Source organism: Balaenoptera ricei, chromosome 2 (genome assembly GCF_028023285.1).
Source record: "Balaenoptera ricei isolate mBalRic1 chromosome 2, mBalRic1.hap2, whole genome shotgun sequence".
Classification (NCBI taxonomy): Eukaryota; Metazoa; Chordata; class Mammalia; order Artiodactyla; family Balaenopteridae; genus Balaenoptera; species Balaenoptera ricei.
In genome coordinates, this window is record NC_082640.1 from 163,051,403 (window position 1) to 163,066,660 (window position 15,258).

The following is a 15,258-nucleotide window of genomic DNA, read 5'->3' on the forward strand; positions in this document are numbered from 1 at the left end:
TACGGGAGTTCTTGTATGTTATTTGTCATTTTTCCCTTGCTGCTTTCAATCATTTTTCTTTGTCTTTAATTTTTGTCAATTTGATTACTATGTGTCTCGGCATGTTTCTCCTTGGGTTTATCCTGCCTGGGACTCTGCGCTTCCTGGACTTGGGTGGCTATTTCCTTACCCATGTTAGGGAAGTTTTCGACTATAATCTCTTGAAATATTTTCTCGGGTCCCTTCTCTCTCTCTTCGCCTTCTGGGACTCCTATAATGCGAATGTTGCTGTGTTTAATGTTGTCCCAGAGGTCTCCTAGGCTGTCTTCATTTCTTTTCATTTTTTTTTCTTTATTCTGTTCCACAGCAGTGAATTCTACCATTCTGTCTTCCAGGTCACTTATCCATTCTTCTGCCTCAGTTATTCTGCTATTGATTCCTTCTAGTGTAATTTTCATTTCGGTTATTGTATTGTTCATCTCTGTTTGTTTGTTCTTTAATTCTTCTAGGTCTTTGTTAAACATTTCTTGCATCTTCTCGATCTTTGCCTCCATTCTTTTTCCGAGGTCCTGGATCATCTTCACTATCATTATTCTGAATTCTTTTTCTGGAAGGTTGCCTATCTTCACTTCATTTAGTTGTTTTTCTGGGGTTTTATCTTGTTCCTTCATCTGGTACATAGCCCTCTGTCTTTTCATCTTGTCTATCTTTCTGTGAATGTGGTTTTTGTTCCACAGGCTACAGGACTGTAGTTCTTCTTGCTTCTGCTGTCTGCTCTCTGGTGGATGAGGCTACCTAAGAGGCTTGTGCAAGTTTCCTGATGGGAGGGACTGGTGGTGGGTAGAGCTGACTGTTGCTCTGGTGGGCAGAGCTCAGTAAAACTTTAATCCGCTTGACTGCTGATGGGTGGAGCTGGGTTCCCTCCCTGTTGGTTGGCCAGTGTCCTTGTCCCCACAGTGAGCCACAGCCACCCCCTGCCTCTGCAGGAGACCCTCCAACAGTAGCAGGTAGGTCTGGTTCAGTCTCCCCTGAGGTCACTGCTCCTTCCCCTGGGTCCCGATGCACACACTACTTTGTGTATGCCCTCCAAGAGTGGAGTCTCTGTTTCCCCGAGTCCTGTCGAAGTCCTGCAATCAAATCCCACTAGCCTTCAAAGCCTGATTCTCTAGGAATTCCTCCTTCCGTTGCTGGACCCCCAGGTTGGGAAGCCTGATGTGGGGCTCAGAACCTTCACTCCAGTGGGTGGACTTCTGTGGTATAAGTGTTCTCCAGTCTGTGAGTCACTCACCCAGTAGTTATGGGATTTGATTTTACTGTGAGTGCACCCCTCCTACCGTCTCATTGTGGCTTCTCCTTTGTCTTCAGATGTGGGGTATCTTTTTTTGGTGAGTTCCAGTGTCTTCCAGTTGATGATTGTCCAGCAGCTAGTTGTGATTCTGGTGTTCTCACAAGAGGGAGTGAGAGCACCTCCTTCTACTCTGCCATCTTGGTTCAGGGCTGAGAAGTGAGCTTTAATTTCACATTAAGAAAGACTTTTCTGAAAAGTCTTTGATGGATGGCCAAGCCTCTTCAGTTGGAATCTGTTTTACTTTTTTCTTCTTTTCCTGAACTGCAAATAAGAGCTCCTATTTAATTTCTCAAAACTAAGGGCGTAGTTAGAGAACTTGAAGGTTTTCTCTACCGTTTTGTTTTAGTCCTTCAGAAGACCAGCCACTTACAGCTCCTGTTCTAGCACTAGATTGCCTCTGCTATAATGAAAGAATTACCTTTTTGGGCTTTCATCCCTATCCAAACTGTCTATGTACTACTCTTCTTTCTTAATTCTCTTTCTCTTTTTCTGATTACCCTTTCAGTGTGTTTGATAATTTTCACTCCATGTTTTTCTTAGTAAATGAGGTCAACTTATTCCTTGGGGAATAACAATATCTACAGTAAAATTAATATCATAAAGAACAATAAGCTAACATTTATGGTGTTAATACATTTAACTGCTTAGAATAGCCAGGCACTGTTGTTATTACTACAAAGGCGTTAATCATTTAATCCTCACAACCACCTTATGAGGGAGGCACTATCCATACTGAAGCCAAGATTCAAATCCAGGCTGTCTAACCCAAAGAAAACCACATGGCCATTTCCCCAAATACAGATGTCTAGTTTTCCATTAAATCTAATCACTGAAAATAAGAATTTTATCATGAATAGCTCTGAGCAACATTTACCATTATTTTGAGTAGTTAACATATTTATTAATGAGCTGGGTTGACTGAAACTATGGAGCTCTTAAAAAGTAACTGATTAGTAGGAAGATGGTCTATACCAATTTGGTTTATCCAGTTTACTCTCAGAATTAGTCCTTCCACTTGGTGGCAAACATCTCACTGAGAAAAGAGGCACTGAGATGCCAGCGATAAAGGAGGCATTTTCTGAATTGTAGGGGTCAGGAAAGAAGAAATTGTACCTCAAGAAAACATGGAACTTTGTTAACTGTAGGACATTCTTTCCCATCTCTCTCCTGATCAGACCTTATATAGCAGTCAAAGGCGTCTAGATCTTGAAAGTTCTTTTGTGAGTTGATGGAAGAGAATACCAGAAGTACATGGAGCTTCTTTTACTCCAGGCACATAGTATGTAGAAAATAAATGATCAACAAACACTAAATAATAATGGAAATAAAGATTGTAATTGAGAACTGCTCTTGAATACAGTAAAGAAAAATCTGTATCCCTGAAACCTCCCCAGAAGAAGCACCAATGACTTCTGAGAAAATAATATAACCTGAGAACATATGAAAAAGTAATTTTCTCTTGATAAATTATTCATTCCTCTTGAGATACCATAACAAGAGGATTTTAGGAGGGAATAAATAAAAGAAATCCTTCCGCAAAGGTATAATCTGATACTTTAAGCTTGGCCAGGAAGAAGTCAAACTATGTGGCCCAAAAAGCATAAACATGGAAAAACAATGGAATTAGCAAGAAAATTTGAATACCTTATTGTCCCAGTTATAATGGTAGCCTAGGGTCACCCAGCGTAGTTTCTCTAGTAAACTTCGGGGTCTCCGTTTATTCACTTCTTTATACCTGCAAAGATTGGAGACAAAAGATGATTTATTCATTTCAAATGGCAGCAATAGCCTGTTGTATGGATCCTGGAATCTTAAATTTGGTATTCTATATAAGCTGTTAGCCAAGATCTCCACAGCGGAAATTAGAACAGAAATGAGTTGACCAAGAATACAATACTACTAAAACACACGTTAGCATTTCTAATTTCTAATCGTTGGTTCTAAATCCTCTGCTGAATGGGATCAATTTTAAATGTCAAATCTCCAGCATCTCAATAATGATAAAACAAAATGACAACAGAAATGCCTTTACCTGTCCATGGGAAATGGGACAAAGAGCCCTACAGATAACTGAAAATTTGGCTAACAGAACATGTTCAGTTTGGTTTGCCAGAAGCAGGATGTGATTAATTATAGCTATCACTATGTCTAGAATAATGTGGCTTCCCAGAATTGTAGTTTGGGGGAAAAAACATTTGGCAAAATACAGTATACAATCAAAAATTACTGGTTTAACATGACTTCTTTAACCCCATATTAACAACTTAAGATAACTGAGGCTCAGCTAACAATTAAGGGCCACTGTAATTGATTTGGTTTCTGACATTCCCTTATTCAAACCACAGGAGGTTTCTGTAAAATGGAGGTATCCTTTCTGTAATTATATCTTGTCTAATCAAATCTATGGGATTAACTACTCTTTTTCTTTTTTTTTTTTTTTTGGCCATGCTGCGTGGCTTGCGGGACCTTACTTCCCCGACCAGGGATTGAACCCAGGGCACTCGTCAGTGAAAGCACAGAGTCCTAACCACTGGACCATCAGGGAATTCCCTAACTACTCTCCTTCTAAAGAGGAAGCTTGTTTGTTTACCTCTAAATATCTAAAAATACAAGAATGCTAGGTCTAATCATTTTATTTAGTTTGTTTTTTCTATGTAATTTACATCATTAATCAAAAAACATTTTTTGGGGTCTAAGAACCACTGCTCTTTAAAAAAGAAAAGATTAGGCTGCTTTAAGGAGTTTATATTTTGACAGGAGACGACGGATAAGTATAAGAAATGAGGGGAAAATTTAAGGTAGTATGAAATCTAGCACTAAACTGAATAGCACAAGACTTGGAAGGCCACTAGAATTAAGAAAAAGGAGAGCTCAAAGTCAACTGTCTAATCAGTTAAGGCTTCATGGCAGAGTTGGGGAGTTGAGTATGGCATTGAAGAATGGCCAGCATTTAAACAAGGAGTGATGCAATAGGCAATATAGGCACAAAGCATGAACAGAAGCAAAGGATTTATTACAGGCTCACACTGTACGTAGCACTCATCTTGAGGTCTGACAAAGTTTACAGAATAGATGCTATCTGTCCTCAAAGAGTTTACATTCTAAGGAAATTGCCACACAGACATACATCAAGACCAGTAAGTAAATAAAAAAATGGATCAAACACTGATATATTTAGGACAGCTGTGAAGAAAAGAGGCGTAGCAGGTCCGACTGCTATCCTTTGAAAGCACTGCATATTAGGTTGGCCCTTGGCAAGCATCTGGAACTTGGATTCTGGGGAGGTTCACACCACTGCCAGGACTCACTGTGCCTACACTGTCTCTATAAACAATACAGTTTATGCTGAACACCTGCCTCCCCTCTGGGAGTCTAGATTTTGGTACCTGTCAGGCAGAGACTGCCTAAGTGCCATCCCCTAGTAACAATCTGGGCACTGAGCTTCTTTAGATCATGCTGATGCTGCTGGTCCAGGAACCACACTTTGAGAAACACTATTCTAGCCAAAATTAAAAAAGAAAACTCTGTCTCTTTCTAGCTCAATAAGAGATCATTTTATTCTTGACAAAGAACCCAAAATCAGATTGATCTGTACAAATAAAGATAACAAGGCAGCTCTGAAAACTTGACGGCATTTTAGACATTTGATATGGCACCAATAAGCTGCTTTTCATCAAAAGATTGGGTCTAATGTTCTTTAAGAACAGAGTATACATTATTATAATTAACATAGGTTTATGGTGTTAATAAAATTATCAAAATTATAGTAACAACCAAACATGAAGATATAGCCTATAACATACCCTATAAAATTTAGTTTCTTTTTTAGGAAACCAAAAGAACATGTCTTTTCTACCTTAACTGTATCACTATAAAAAAGGCTTTGGGTATTGCCTTATATTATAGAGGGGGATAGGTCCAGGATGCAAAAGAAGCCAGAGAAGAGCCATACTTTCACAAGCATTAAGCCCAGTCCTCATAACAAAAAGGAAAAAAAAAGCTTAAAGACGCTTAGTGAAAGAACAGTTGTGATCACCGAGTGTGCCATTTTGAGGTGAAAATGTGTGTGTGTGTGTGTGTGTGTGTGTGTATGTACGTAATGTGTTAGACCCAGATAGGTATGAGATTCTATCCCTTATTTCATATCCTCTTCTGAGAACTTGACTTCCATTCTTGCCTTTGTATAGAATTTCTGGAAGGAAAGTAGCAACAATTGTTGTAACACTTGCCTTCAAGATGTGAGAGCAGGACTGGCCAGTGCTAGACATTTCTTGTCTTAGTACCACTTAGGGACCTTTCTGGTGCCCACAGGCCTCTTGGGTAACAAAGATTTCAAAAAATTCACTTGAACATTGTGAATAGTGTAAGGCCCAAACCAAGTTTCACATGCTCCCACATCTTTTTCAAACAGAAAATACTGAGGGATTAATGAAAGGATGGGTGGGCTGTTCTTTTTTTGTACCTGATTTGTCCAAAAAAGAAGCCAAGAAGGCTCAGTGCCAGTGGAGCCACTTATCCACCCTAAGGAATGCAGGGAATATGTTGGCACCTAACCTAACTTTAAATCTTCACCCAATTATCCAAAAGAATGTTTTCAAGCAGGTGTGACCCTAATTATTGGTTCTCACTGCAAACAGAAACATGCTGCCCCTCCAGGCACTAGCTGGAGGATGATGGATGGGTGGGCTGGCACCTTCTCCCCTGGTGAATGTGCCCACCCAGCACTTTGCTCACTTTCTGTCAGGGGTAAAAGCTTGATGTAAGCGCTGGCATTTCTTTCAGCAATCTCATCCTATAGCACTGCTTTCAACTGAACCCTAACTGGGTGGAAATGAACTCCTGTCCTGCTTGTCCACTCTCTGTGCAGTGGGTAAGCATTGGTATTTTCTTTTCTTTCTTGCCTCAAGGGACATTAGTGAACCATTGTGAAAGCAAAACTACTCACTCAGGACAGAAGTCTGAAGGTTGTTTATGACAGAAAACCTTCAAAATCCTATTGCAGGTATTGCTTTTTCCATCATTTTTGAAGATTTAGGGATTGTGTCTTTCATAACTCTGAATATTTCCCTCCACGACTACAGCTTTCTGTCCTTCTTCCTTTCCTAGTCTCTCATTTCCATTAAACCTAAAGTTCCATCTCCTGTCCCTAGAACTCCATTTTTTCAGTATTTGAGTGCTTCCAGTTTTGTTTCCCTTCTCAACCTGAATCTCTCAGTCAGCGCAAATGGACATCCGACTCTACCTTAACACCCTTTTGCTATCTTGCAAATGTTAGTCTTATCTAATCTTCTACCTTCTGTTCTAAACTTTCACCATTTATCCCAAGTCCTCAGTCCTGCTCTTACTCCCTTCCAGGACAAGGAGAATACGAGGCCTGATCAAGTGATCCAGTTAATGATTTCAACTTTCCTCGCCTACACCTGTAAACTTTTTGAAATCCTTACTCTGTCCTTCCTTCCTGGTTTCAGCAGTGGTCTTACTTCTTTTCATTAAGGCCAATTCTCCACCTATACTATTTCCCATTTCCCTGATGTAGCCTCTGAGGCCCTTCTCCATTATCATCTTTCTTCTCATATTTTCAACTCTTCCTGTGTACTTGTTTCTTCCTCTTGATCTGCAAAAATGTTCAACATTTCCACATACCTGAGAAAACATCTTTTCAACTTGACCTCTTCCTCGGGTACCCCATATGTCCTGCCTCCCTCTGCTCCACATCGCTTCTTCTCTTCACAATTAAATGTTCCTAAAGGACTCAATATTTGCTGCCCACCCCCTCTGAGATCTGACTTTTGCTTACACCACTCCCCAAAACTAGTTTAGTTTCAATTATACCACTTAATTGTCAAATCCCAGGCCTACAGACATGGTTGGTCCTTCTCTTATTTTGGAAACACTTTCCTGCCTTGGCTTGTAATAGTACTATTTTTCCCACCCAGAGCTGATGCTTCCTAGGGCCAATCGCCTTCTTTTCTCTGTATGTTTTCCATAAACAAACAAAAAAACACATTATTCCCACTGTTCGCTTCACTATGGCCTTCATGTGTAACTCCCACATCTATCTATCTCTGTTTCTCTCCCTCTCTCTCATTATGCTCCTAAGCTCAGTTCCATATTTCCAAAGGCATACTAAACATCTCCATGTGGATACTCCACAGGCATTTCAAAAACAATAAGCCCCAAACTACACTAAGGATCATCTCTGCTCATTCTCCTCTTCCTCCAAACCTTATTTCCATTAAATCTTAGTATATAATGTTCCACTGAGGAACACGGAGGTGCAGGTATGTTTTTGAGATAATGATTATGTTTCCTTTGGATATAGACTGAGAAGTGGAATTGCTGGATCATATGGTAGTTCTATTTTTAATTTTCTGAGAAACTTCTATACTGTTTTGCATAAATAAATAATTACAGCATTATTTACAACAGCCAAGACATGGAAACAACCTAAGTGTCCAATGACAGATGAATGGATAAAGAAAATGTGACACACACAGTAGAATATTATTCACACATAAAAAAGGGAAATCCTGCCATTTGTGACAACTTGGATGAAACTTGATGGCATTATGCTAAATGGAATAAATGAGATAAAGACAAATGATCATACTTTTATGTGGACTCTAAAAAATCTGAAATAGAACAGACTGGTGGTTGCCAGAGGCTGGGGTGGTGTGTGTGTGTGAGTGAGTGAGAAATGGGTAAAGGTGGTCAAAAGATAAAAACTTGTCGCTGTAGGAGAAGTAAGTTTTGGTGATGTAAAGTACAGCATGGTGACTATAGTTAACCCTGTATTATATACGAGAAAGTTGCTAAGAGAGTAGATCTTAAAAGTTCTTATCACAAGAAAAATAATTTGTAATGATGCAAGGTGACTGACGTGAACGAAATTTATTGTGATAACCATCTGGAATATACACACGTATGAAATCATCATGCCGTACACCCTGGACTAACACACCGTTATATGTCAATTATCTCAATAAACCTGGGGGAACCCCCACAACTTAAGTGTAAACCTGCCTGTCACTTAGAAATCTGTGCATAATCCTTAACTACTTCTATGTCACTTTTCATAATCTCTTGGTTCCCAAGCTCTATACAAAATGTCTTTTCCAGGCCTTTATCATCTTTTGCGTAGGTTATTAAGCTAAATTCTTTTTTTTTGGCTGCACCGCGCAGCATGCAGGATCTTAGTTCCCCAACCAGGGACTGAACCCACGCCCCCTGCAGTGGAAGCGCGCAGTCTTAACCACTGGACGGCCAGGGAAGTCCCTTAAGCTAAATTCTTAATTGTGCTTTTTGCAATGACTAAATTTTCAATCCACTTTCCTCACTGCCACAAGAATTATCTCTCTAAAGTGAAAAATCTATTACTAATCTTGAAGAATTCCTCCTGTTTATAAGGACAAAGTCCACATTTTCCTACTGTGAAATAAAATTTATGTTTTTTGGCAAGACGAGATAAATTCATTCATTCATTTATTTATTTGCTGTGCCGCACTTCTTGTGAGATCTTAGTTCCTTGACCAGGGACTGAACCTGGGCTCTTGGCAGTGAGAGTGTGGAGTCTCAACCATCGGACAGCCAGGGAACTCCCAAGACAAGAAAAATTTAAACATAAAAAAATCTTCTCTGCCCTTTGGCTCCCTCTCTTCCCCTTACTGTGCATTGTGTATCTGCATTATGCATCGAGCAAACCTCCCCCCATCGGCAGAAATACCTGCTCACATAAAGAGCAACATTCTCTTAGCAACAAGACAACTCCTTAAAAGATTAACGTTCCTTCTTGATCTTGTAAGGCGATGCTTAGATCTGGATGTGTAAACTGTCAATAATCCATCACTTAATATACAACTCTCTGTGTCAAAAAACTTATATAACTGTGCCTCGACTTCTGATGGCTGAACAGTTCTTGGAGCTTTCTAACATGCTGTTCCCAGGTAATAATCCTCAATTTGGCTCGAATAAAATGTTTCCATTTCTTTCTTTGATCGATTAATTCTTTGCCTATACTATATGGCATGCAAACCCCCTTATAATCTGGCATGAACCTTTCTAGTTTCATCTCTAAGCATGTCCTACAAGGTATCCTACCCTCCTTCTTTCATGGCTGTGTTTTTGACCATACAATTTTCTACTGAAATGCTCTCTCCTCTCCTACTCTACTCTCTGCGTAGCAGATTTTTCTAACTTGCTTTCCCACACACAGTTTAAACACTTAAGGGAAATCTTTATCCTCGACTCAGTCTCTCCGTCTACTGTGCCCATACCGCACCTTAAAACTTCCTCTATTAAAGAATACAGCTTTAGTGCTGTAAATACCTTATGAAAGCACCTGAATTCCTCCTTTAATAGTCCCTTCTTCAAAGACATGGAATGAGTTTTATATCTATGCTAGCACCAAATATTTCCTAAAGCACAAATGTACACTATTTAATAAATTAATGAAAGTAAGATGGAAAGGTATTGTACTATACAGTTTTTAATTGATGATTCTCAAGTTCAGCATTATGCTTTTATTGGGCTAATAGAGAAGATATCAATTTACTTAAAATTAGTATTTACTAAACACCTTCTAATATATACTAAGAACTGTGGTTGGCGCCAAGGCTACAAGAATTTCAAGGTCTGGGCGCAGGGATAGGGGCAGGGCAGGTAGTAGGAAGGAGAAGGGGGCAGATGACAGGATTCACTACAATAAATGCTATAACAGCATCATAAACAAAGTCTTAAAGAAACAAAAAGGGGAAGGAATCAGTTCTGCTTCCACAATGAGAATATCAATGGAAAAAAGCACACATACAAAAATGGATACAAAGCACTTCTTAAGCTAACTTACGGAATAAATAAAGCTAAGCTGCTTTATTTAAATGTATATCATCCCTTGCCTTATTCTTTAAAAAGTTATTTTTGAATAAATACATTCACAAAATTCAAAAGGCATAAGAAAGTATCCATTAACTAAGTAATTCTACAAATATTTATTTAGTAACTACCATGCACTGAAGAATAAAAACACAGGGCAAAGGGATAAAGAGGACGGGAAACAGGGGTATTTTTTTTTAAATTATTTATTTATTTATTTATTTAGCGCTGTGTTGGGTCTTTGTTTCTGTGCGAGGGCTTTCTCTAGTTGTGGCAAGTGGGGGCCACTCTTCATTGCGGTGCGCGGGCCTCTCACTATCACGACCTCTCTTGTTGCGGAGCACAAGCTTCAGACGCGCAGGCTCAGTAGTTGTGGCTCACGGGCCTAGTTGCTCCGCGGCATGTGGGATCTTCCCAGACCAGGGCTCGAACCCGTGCCCCCTGCATTGGCAGGCAGATTCTCAACCACTGCGCCACCAGGGAAGCCACAGGGGCTATTTTTAACTAAATAAAGGAATCATCTCATAAAATGACATGAGAACAAACAGCTTGTACAAAAAGAATCTGAGCATGCCTGATGCGTTTAAGGAATAGAATGGAAGCCAGTACTGCTGGAGAATAAATGAAAAGGAAAAGGAGATGAGGCGGGAGAGCCAGATCATCTAGGCCTCATGGCCTTAACGTCTGATTTTATTCCAAGTGTGATGGGGCTGTAAACAAAGAATCTGACTGGCCTTTGTCCTTGGTTCTTTACAGCAAGGTTTTAAACCCTTGGAATTTCTGGGAGGGATAGGAGTATCTGTTATTCATTGTGGACCCTAAGACCACACCTGAGTTTATGCTAAAAAGATGACTCAGGATGTGGGTTTGTTAAGCTAGAAAGACCAGTGTCAACTTAGAGGGTTTAGGCTTGAAGTGATATTAACATGACCTACTCGATAGGTGGAGGGCTAGAGACTGAGTTCAAGCATGCGGCCAATGAGTCAATCAGTCATGTTCAAGTAGTGAAATCCCAATAAAAACTGTGAACACTAGGCCTTGGGAGAGCTTCCTGGGAGGGCTACATGCCCTGATTCCATGGGAAGAGGACATGGAAGCTCTGTATTCAGGACCCTCCCAGACATCACCCTACAGATCTCTTCATTGGATGGCCCTGATTTGTATCCTTTATAGTAAAATTATAATCATAAGTATATTGAGTTTTAGGAGTTGTTCTAGTGAGTTAATGAACCTGAGGAGGTCATGGGAATTCCCCTGAATTTGTAACCAGTTGGTAAGAAGTGTGTACAGCCTGGGGCCCTCCCAAACTTGTAGGTGGTGTCTGAAGTGAGGGTAATTTGGTTAAGGACCACGCCCTTAACTTGTGATGTCTGTGCTGACTCTGGATGGTTTGCATTAGAATTGAACTGCAGTATTGCAGATTAGAAACTATAAAAGAAATGACACGATTTCTATACTCTGTAGAAAACAGACTGAAGAGGCACAAGAGCAGACACAGGGAGACTGGTTAGGAGGCTACTGCAGTAAATGATGGTGGCTTAGACTACAGTGGTTGTGATGGGAGATGCTGAGGAATGATTTTGTTTATTACAACTGTAGACCCTACTATATTTGCTGGAGGGTTGGAGTTAGGATTTTTTAATGGCTGTGTAGTGGCTGCATTCTACTGCTGGGGTCTGTCATGCTTGATTTATCTGATCTCCTGCTGACAGACACTTGTTTCACATTTTCCCCCCATTACAAACAATGCTGCAATAAAGATGCTTACACCTAACTATTGTACTCTTGCGCGAGAATCTCTAGCTACACTATTCACTGACAATAAACTTTGAACAAAACATAGAATTGAGGTGTCCTAATATTGTGAACAAACCATTTTTGCTAATATGTTCCAAATATTCCTTCATTTCCTACTTAGAAGTTTCTTCTTCCCTGACCACAGAAACCTAGAAAGTTAAAATCGAAAGTATTCTTAGAGGTCCTCTAGTTCAGTGGTTCTCAATGTGAATGTTATGGTAGATAATCAGAATCTCTAGGGAAATCTTTTTGAACCACAGACCCTCTCCCTTTCTGATATGCTCTGGGAAAGTGGGAGAACTGGCATGTACTGTCTAGGTGACTCTGACCGTGATTCAGCCACTTTGAATGGCTTATCCAGCCCAATCCCTTTGTTTCCCAGATAAGGAAATTGAAACACACATTCTATACAGTGACAGAAGGAGAACTAGTCCCTCATCGATTTTCAGTGCTGCCAGCAATGTCTGAGCATATCAATTTCTTCCAACCCTTGACAACAGAAGGTATGACCATAGCATTTTTCATTTTTGCTAATTTATTAGACCCAAAAAAAGGTATCTCACCATTGTTTACAGGATGATTTATTAAAGAGATTCATCTGAGCTATTTTAGAAGATGACAACTGGGATTTCTACAGAGTCATTTGTCAGAAACAAAAAAATCAATTACTTGAAAACACAGGCTGGCTTAGTAACAAACTCTAAGCTCTCTGACTAATTTCACTCAGCCATGATCTTCCTTTACTTTGCTCTCAATTCTACAGAAGACATACTTGAGAATAGGATTTTCCTTACTGCTCTTGCCTATAACATAACCTACAGACCAAGAGTGTTTTAAAGGAAAACCAGTGCACTTAATTTTCATTTTCCTTTCAACTTAGGAAAATCGTCTATTTCCCCGCTAGAATTAACATGACATAGTTTCTGAAAACTATACCATTAGAGCCACTTAAGTTCAAACAGACCACACAAAGCTGGTATAATGGTTTTAACAGGCTGTTCTAAGGATTTCTCACATATTATCTTGTTTAATCCTCACACTATTAAATGAGGAAAAGACTACTCTGAAGTACAGAAAGGTTAAGAAACTGCTTAAGTTAACAAAGCTAGTAAGTGGCAGAGCTGGGATTTGAACCCAGGCAATCTGACTCTAGAACTAGTACTTTACATCACTGAACTCTTTACAATCTGGCCCTAACCTACCTTTCCGGTGTCATCTCTTGCCAATTCTATTCATGACTTCCAGAAAGCATCTCCCATCATCTATCTTCAATCTAGCCACTTCAGTGACCATACTCATCATCTTATAAACTCTATTCCTGTACCTGCCAAATTGTATTTAATTATGTTTACATGTCTCTGTCCTCGACTAACCTACAAACTGCTTGAAGGCAGGAACTGTGTCTTTTTGGTCTTGAATCTCTAACACACAAGCACATAACACAAGATATGTTTCTGTATCTGACATAGCAGAAACTCAACAGATATCTGTTGAATGAACACATGAATGTACATATTCTGTGCTCCTATCTCACAGAACAAGTTACTCTGTCTTTGCTCAGGCTGCTTTCTCTACCGACAACAGCCTTCTTGCTTTTCTGACTGGCAAACTCCTTATCATTTTTGAAGACTCATTTCAAATGGACAGAGAAAAAAAGAGGATAATGGGCCCAATTAAAAAATCATTTTTCCCTGACACCTCCTTCTTGCCTGGAAGAATTTCTTCCTCTGGCCCCCACTGCATTTTCCTAAACACCTATCGTAGCAGTTTCTGAGCTCTATTATTTTATTCCTTTTGATACTGAGTTCCTACTGTAGGCTATGCACTCCTGAGTGCAGGGACAGTGTCCTGTTTATCTTTTTATCTCCAGTGCTTAGCATCACACCTGGTACATAACTGACCCTCAAAAAATATTTGTAGGGGCTTCCCTGGTGGCACGGTGGTTAAGAATCTGCCTGCCAATGCAAGGGACACAGGTTCAAGCCCTGGTCCGATAAGATCCCACATGCCACAGAGCAACTAAGCCCGTGCACCACAACTACTGAGCCTGTGCTCTAGAGCCCACAAGCCACAACCACTGAGCCCATGTGCCACAACTACTGAAGCCTGTGTGCCTGGAGCCCATGCTCCGCGACAAAAGAAGCCACTGCAATGAGAAGCCCACGCGCCGCAATGAAAAGAAGCCCCTGCTCGTGACAACTAAAGAAAGCCCACGCGCAGCAACGAACACCCAACGAAGACCAAAAATAACTAAATAAATACAAACAATAGTAAAATAAATAAAAATAAATAAATTTTAAAAATACATCTGTAGAATGAATGAAATGCTGAAACAACATTAAGGTACAAGGACTAGTTTCCATGAACAACAGTTGACCTACCGTAAAACAGGCAGTAACACTGACTTCATCTAGGAGAGTAGTGCTTTCAGTGTTACTTTCTTCAGGATACCGTAAGTCTCCAAAGGAACTCACTTTAGGTAGAAAAAAGGGCTGAAGCCGAATGAAAATGGATCATCTGATGATTAATGAGGATGAAGTCGATATCTAAGATATGATAAGCAAATCTTTAAAGTGGACCTCAATTTAATATAACTGTCAAAGTGTCTGTCCAAATGTTCCTGGGGGAAAGAATATAACTGTGCTGTATTTGAGTGGAAATGAGGAAAAATAAATATGTTAGTTACTTTCACTGAACTATTATAGAGTAGTTCCTTCAAAGATCTGTGGTGATGTGAGCTGAATACTAATGCTTTATTGTAACTGGTAAGACTTACCTTAGAAACTCTTTGCTCTGTTCCCACAAATCTTGGGTCTCTTCTTTAGTCATATGTTTGTCCAGGTTACATACATTAGGTTTCTGAGAATATAACTTAAGGCACTGCTTCACCCAGTGCCACTGGTAACCTGGGAGGAAGGGGTTTGGGATAAAAATAAATCCTATACAAAAGATGGATGAGAAAAAAAGAAGAGGAGGAAATCCTCCATCAGTTAATCAGATCGTGTATTTTTGTTGACATCCTTATACCCATTACATTATTATTTATTCCGTGTCTTCTTTTGCTAATGCTTCCAGTGGCTTCCACACATAAGCGTATATTCTCACTTCTCTTCTCTAATTTTAGAGGAAGAGGAGTTCCTTCAAGTTAATAAAAAGCTGTTTTGATGATGAATGTTAGACATCTACCACTATGCAATTATCTCTAGTTTTTTGGGTTACCCTCAAGAGAAACAAATATTACACAATTGTCAATTGTGTTATTCCAA

The 15,258-nt window shown here is 39.7% G+C and overlaps 1 protein-coding gene across 3 annotated transcripts in view; it reads right to left on the minus strand.

The window, feature by feature from the left end:
- The window catches only part of ALKBH1 (alkB homolog 1, histone H2A dioxygenase), a 37,391-nt gene that overhangs the window by 16,225 nt on the left and 5,908 nt on the right, over positions 1 to 15,258 (minus strand). For all 3 annotated transcript variants that reach the window (XM_059914758.1, XM_059914759.1, XM_059914757.1), the window contains exons 3-4: positions 14,769 to 14,931; positions 2,972 to 3,062 (exon numbers count right to left, since the gene is read on the minus strand). In XM_059914758.1, coding sequence (XP_059770741.1) covers positions 2,972 to 3,062; positions 14,769 to 14,931 — 254 coding nt within the window. The remainder of the gene's footprint in view (positions 1 to 2,971; positions 3,063 to 14,768; positions 14,932 to 15,258) is intronic.